Source organism: Sinohyriopsis cumingii, chromosome 12 (genome assembly GCF_028554795.1).
Source record: "Sinohyriopsis cumingii isolate HCF-2022 chromosome 12, ASM2855479v2, whole genome shotgun sequence".
In the NCBI taxonomy this organism is placed as follows: domain Eukaryota; kingdom Metazoa; phylum Mollusca; class Bivalvia; order Unionida; family Unionidae; genus Sinohyriopsis; species Sinohyriopsis cumingii.
Window position 1 is genome coordinate 79,788,409 of NC_142972.1, and position 6,308 is coordinate 79,794,716.

At 33.6% G+C, this 6,308-nt stretch overlaps 1 protein-coding gene across 1 annotated transcript; it reads right to left on the reverse strand.

Annotated features, from left to right (window-relative positions):
- Positions 1-4,919: 4,919 nt before the first annotated feature.
- LOC149786815 (caspase-3-like) lies at positions 4,920-5,817 on the reverse strand. The gene has a single exon (XM_089978265.1). It carries the CDS (start codon positions 5,727-5,729, stop codon positions 5,007-5,009), a length of 723 nt encoding a protein of 240 aa, XP_089834391.1. The 5' UTR covers positions 5,730-5,817; the 3' UTR covers positions 4,920-5,006.
- Positions 5,818-6,308: the final 491 nt, after the last annotated feature.

The window sequence follows — 6,308 nt, forward strand, 5'->3', positions numbered from 1 at the left end:
AAATTGCAGTTTTTAAAATTGTTTGTTCAAACTAGTGGTGTGTAATAGTGAAGAGCTGGTTCATATTTTAGAGAATATTAAAACACCAAACTGGAATTAGACCAGTTCCACGGCGGAGACTTACCAAAGATGGCCTAGTATATATATATATATATATATATATATATATATATATATATATATATATATATATATATATATATATATATATATATATATATATTGAATAATGAATTAAATACTAATGTCTTGATTTTAAATAAATTAAATTGCTTGATCACTCATGTTTTGTTTAGTTCATTCTGTACATTGAACCTCGAAAATTAAATGAAATTTCAAAAATAAGCAAGCATTACTCTTATATATTGTTTTAAATGAGACAGATGGATGATACATTGTATGTTAGTTTTGAAGTTCATTACAAACATAGAAGAACTTTAAAATAAACTTTTTCAAACGTCCCATAACAGCAGAACGGCAGAGAGTCAACGATGGTGGTTGAAGGATATATTACATAAGTTGAATAAACGTATGGACCGTAACCCAGATTCGTGATTGTCATTAAATTAAGTAAGCAAGACCATTCAGAATAATATATTGATTGTAAAAAATAGCGAAATTTCTCGACCAGAGACAATTTATTGAACGTAAAGAAATTTAAATTTATTTTAATGATATAGTGCATTGGGTGGTAATAAAACATACTAAGATATATGACTCAGTAGAAAAAGATAAAAGATCATGTACGAGCTGCCGTTATTTTTTTTGTGTTTAGTCTCCCGAAACTTTGTTGATATGCCACATTCCAGACATTTTCTTTTTGTATTTCTTATTGACATTGCAACATTTCAAATGTCAAGATTTTACAGATTCCATATAACACCACCTGGCACAGTGGTTTGGGTGTTATAAGTAACTTTGGAAAAGTCTTGACTTCTAATTTACACAGTCTATATTAATAGACACCAATAAAAACTATCTCTATGCTGCTCTTTGTCCCCCCCTCTCTCTCTCTCTCTCTCTCTCTCTCTCTCACACACACACACACACTGTCAGACACAAAGAAGAAAATTATTGTACACTCACGCTCATCACCGAAAATAGGGTGTTACTCAAACTTTAAAATATTGCTTCAGATACAACAGATACAATGCATTTCAAACGTGTATGCCTTATTATACAGCTTTGTTAAGTAGTTTCCAATTTTGTTCGTGGTATAAATGTATACTATTGTAACTTGTACCATGTGGGCTTTTAAACGCAGTGAGACTTTAAAAATAGATATTTTGCAAACAAGGTGAAAAATCAATTGGATCACTAAATTTGGCTATTTCCAAAGAAAATATATCTTTTGGAAACAATTATCTTTGGTATGTAATTCTTAATCCATGCAGTAAAGGATTTTTGAGCATCTTCAATCACTGGACAATCATAAAGTAGGTTTTTGTGTTGTTTCTAGTTTACAAACGTATATGTATTGTAATAAACGAAGTTTATATTTTTTCAAAACTTGATTTGTTACAATAATTGTGTGCATGAATTGAAACTGAAGTTCATGTACATCTATATCCAACGTTATCTACAGGAGACTTTGCTAGTCTCATGTAGGTTAGGTTGGATATAACTGTATATAAACTTAAGTTTTCCGATACTCATACAAAGAACTAAATGTAACCTCCTTTGGAACATTTACATTTTAAAGTGTCATACTCGATTAGTATCTCAATCTAAGCTGGACTGTAGCCTTTTCACTTAGTAAGAGCGTAGCACATGCTTTACATCTCTGATATGTTAGTCTTCTCTCGCCTCTTTTCTCGTCCTCTTCTTCTTCTTTCAGTTGTGCACATCTACCACACATAATTTGCACCATTTATTATCCGTACTATATTTCAGAATAGTTCGAATAAAATAGATAATTCATACAGTTCAAACAGAACAGATAATACAGTATCAGCCAAATATATCTAACAGGCCCTTTAAACAAATTAATATGCCATTTACACCTTACCCACTAACTTTTAATGGTTAAAAAATGAACAATGTTCAAACCCTTGAGAGAGGTACCAAAGAATTCAAATCTAACTTTTCTCTTGGTTAGGTAGATTTTATATTTTTTGGGGCAAAGTTTGTAAAGCTCACTTGAAAAAAATAATTGCATAATAAAAAGAGATTAACTTGTTCTTGCCATTGACTCCAGAAAACGTTGTTTCCATCTAAATCCTTTGCCCACTCTCGACAACCTTCAACAGGGAGCTCCAATTTAACTGGGATTGGAGATATGAAAGACTGCGACGAATCAAGGTTTGTGTGTTTATGCAGATATTCAGGTAAATAGTCTGAGGCAAAATAAGGTAATGAAACGCAAAGAACGCTTGTCGTATTTTTGCGCCATCTGTTTTTATTTTGCATTTCAAACTTTATTTTACTTATTATTGATATTGATTTTGCCAATTATGACACTGCGGCTATAGTTTAAAAGGAAATCTGTCCTAGCAGATGTGCCAAATTGATAATCGGTGTACAAAGGGTGCACATTTACCATTAAATTAATAATAATGTGATCATAATTTTGCATTCGGTAACGCCGGGGTAAAGTAATCGGGACCTCAGTGGAAAGGGGATCGGAAACTAAAGTAAAGTTATCGCCATTTACATAAAATGTTTGAAGGGAATAAATTAAGTTTGCACTACCATTTTAGCAACGAACTTTCAGTTTCTATTTCCTCTATATTTGAATTATTGAAGTCCTGGTTATTTGAAAGATGGTGTTACAGCTGCTAGTTTTAATCTCCATTCTGATAAAGGTTCCTAGCTCAATCGTTCCAGTACTTCCGTATGTAAATTTCTCACGACATTTTCCTTATGCCGTTCCTTGCAATAACTTGATTGCTTTGTTCAATGGTAAAAACATTATTCAGCTGGTAGTGTTTCTTAAAGCGTCACTTATGAATTCATCTTTAAGTGTAACTTCTTAATTCGAAGTCATTTCAAACGTATCACCTCCACCATGTGATTGTTTCAGCCATAAATAGAAACTAAAATAAATTTGTTTTTGTTAAACATGAGAATCACTGATTGATAACTGTTTTCACTAATGATTATCAACTTTAAGAAATAATCTGGAGGCAAAACAAATTTTAACGTCGTTAATTTTACAGTTGTTTTATGTATGCAAAACGTAACAAATAAACATAACGCAAAAGATCCGTTTTCGATGATGAATTCAAAAGGATTATCATAACACCACGAATATATTGCCTATTGAATCTATCACCTGTCATTTTTCCGAAGTACGATCTTATATTTTTAACGACAGCAATACTATTCACTAGCTATTTATTTATATATGTAGGGGAACCATTTAGCTGTGAGATGAGTTTCAAACCTAGCGTCTGGAAAATCATATCACGTGACTAAAATGTCCTATAACAATATGATTCTTATTAATAACTAGTTTATTCGAAGTTGTATCAAAATTAATTTATTTTAGCAAACATGAAAAATATTCACGGAGTATGAAACAAGACGTTTTGAAGTTTTCCATCATGTACTAAAAAAGTTAGTTTCTTTTTTTTAATCTATATTTGACTTTGTCATATGTAGCGTCTCCAGACATAATCATGTATACATCTCGTAATAGTTAATTATGACCTCATATTAACAGGCACATGGGTTTGTTCCATTGTTTAGGGTAAGTGAGCAGATTGTTGTATCTGCTAATGTATTACAATGTACAAGCGCGAAATCTAAGATTAACCGAGTGCTAACGGCAGCGTCTGGGCGGTCACGTACTTGGTCTTTGAAATAGGCCAACACATGTGAAATTGTATCCATTAAGTTACCAATTCAATGATGTCTTTTGAAATATTATGGATGTTGATCCATGTTTATTTTAATTAGAGCTGCAGTTAGGTTTACAATAGAAGAAGAAACTTGGACAACACTGCAGGGTTGGAAATAGCGAGGGATGAGTAGTCGTGTCATCTCTTGTGCTGTATTGTTACCGGTCTGGACCCCCAGCCCTCTGTCCATTAACCGATGCTCATAATTTCATTTCTACCTAGACCCTGTGGAACCGCCGAGTGCTGGCAAAGATGCAGGCGAGATATTTGTTTGTACGTCGGAGCGTGACATCCCCCACAAAAATTCGTCATTTTAACATGACACGGGTGGCAATCACAAGGTGACGAAATCTTAGAACCATATACAAACAAAATGCAGGCTATTCAACGAAACTAGATAAACTAATTGAAAGTCTGGAAAAATGGCTTTTGGGACTTTTATAGATAAAGCACTCGATTCTCTGACAACGTAAAGTGTGCTAAAAGCCCACTAAGGACTAAGCTTTACTAAAGAGTACAGGAGGTATCCTTAAGAAAGTTTGATAAAGACAGCAAAGAAGGTGAAACACTTTGAGGAGAGGTTTTAGATTCAGGGAAAAAGGCAAAGGAAACATTGAATTAGGACTTTACTTTGTGAGTGATTAGGTAAAATTTACACATCGATAAATACCCAACCATGATCATTTAATCCTATAATATATATGTGCGTTTGTCTTGGTTTTGGATTAGGTCTTTTGCACCATTATTGATCAAACAGGAATTGGCCTTCCGCCAAAAGTCATGCGTATCGTTCGACTTTGCAATAATATTTAGATTACGTTTAATTATAACATCCCCGAGATTAGATCTGATGTCCACGTTATCGGGTGGTTATTTCTATCGAAATACACTTACTACCATGACCATATAAACAGATTATAGTATGCGGAACACTGGTTAAGAGTTTCATTATGCATACGTCCAGATCATGTTTGGACATTAAAAATACCACACGTATATGTATATAGATGATCAAAATAGTTGTGATGATATTGAAATTTTTTCTACAACAAAAGCTATCACTTTGGCATGGTTAAGATGTATGTTGGTCGAAAACAGACACAAGTAATTTGAAAATAAATAATATTCAGATGCCGACTTTGTCTAAATCTTGAATATTTATTGTTAGATGCATGATCGGAAAGAAACGAACAAGTCAATACCGGAAAAAATATGAAAGTGAATACCCTTTTCATTGGAGCTAGAAGGATTCCTGCATTCTTGGATGACAAAGATCTTTGGCTTTCCTGCTAGTGTAGGACACCTACTGAAGCTGTCAATAATGTCCTTAGTAAGTTTGTATTGGCCATCAGAACATATAAGTGCATGTTCAAAATTCTCTGGAAGTTTTGGTCTCTCCTCACCATGAGTGCTGATGGCAAAAACGAAGAAATCAGTATCGCTGTAGTTCTTCGAGGCTGCTTTCTCTAAAACATCATCAAGTCTCGACTTGTCGAGGTCAAAATCATCGTCTTTGTTCAATTTTTCAAATCCTAATTTATCCAAGAACACGAATTTAAGGTATGACAGATCCATTTCTGCACCTTTTCTATAATTGCCCTGAAATTTTTGATTGACAACAAATATGGCAATACCTCGAAAGGGTTCCCTATAGTAATACCACGGAAGTATACCCGGATCCTGCTGTGTTGTATCCTGTGCATGTACTAAACTAGTGTCCGTTTTACTATGAGAGTCATTTGTACTTCGGTCGTTGGATTTAATATTATTTTCGTTCCGATATATGGCACCTAAGCCACATTTTTCATCATCGCTTTCAGATTCTTGTTCATTAACTGTTTCTTTCATCTCATGATCACAAGGAAAAGAATCGATTTCATCTGCCATTCTTTGTCAGTAATGTAGTCCTTTTTCTGGAAGGAAAGAAAATAAAAGAAGTGCGCAGTTTTGATGTAGTTGACTTTAGTTGCTAAGAAAAAAAATCATCTTATATTACATGAGTATTTGATAAACATGCTGTCGTCTTACTTAGCAACAAGAAAAGCTGGCAAATTCAAATTTTTTCACTGCTATGTAGTGTCATTCTCACATCGACAATATTATAGTATACGCCGAATGAATAGCACGCATCAACAAAACCTTTCTTTTTTATTTCACAGCGGGTAACATCACAGTTCCGCTAACTGTTGGACACTCAACGTCGAAATAACAACCTTTGTTTGATCCAATAAATTTCAAATAAACGTCCCATTCGTATATGCATTATTCGATTAATGTCTCTATTTTTCTCTCAAGATTGTCCCTCATAAATTTTGTTGAAAAACTGATGATTGTATACAGTAGCACCAATAAATTATACCACTTCCATATCAAGAATGATAATTTAATGTCAGCAACGCCATGACTTTAACATCTTTGGTCGGTAAGGGGATCGACTTGGGAGTTTGAAAGAATTTAATATGGTTG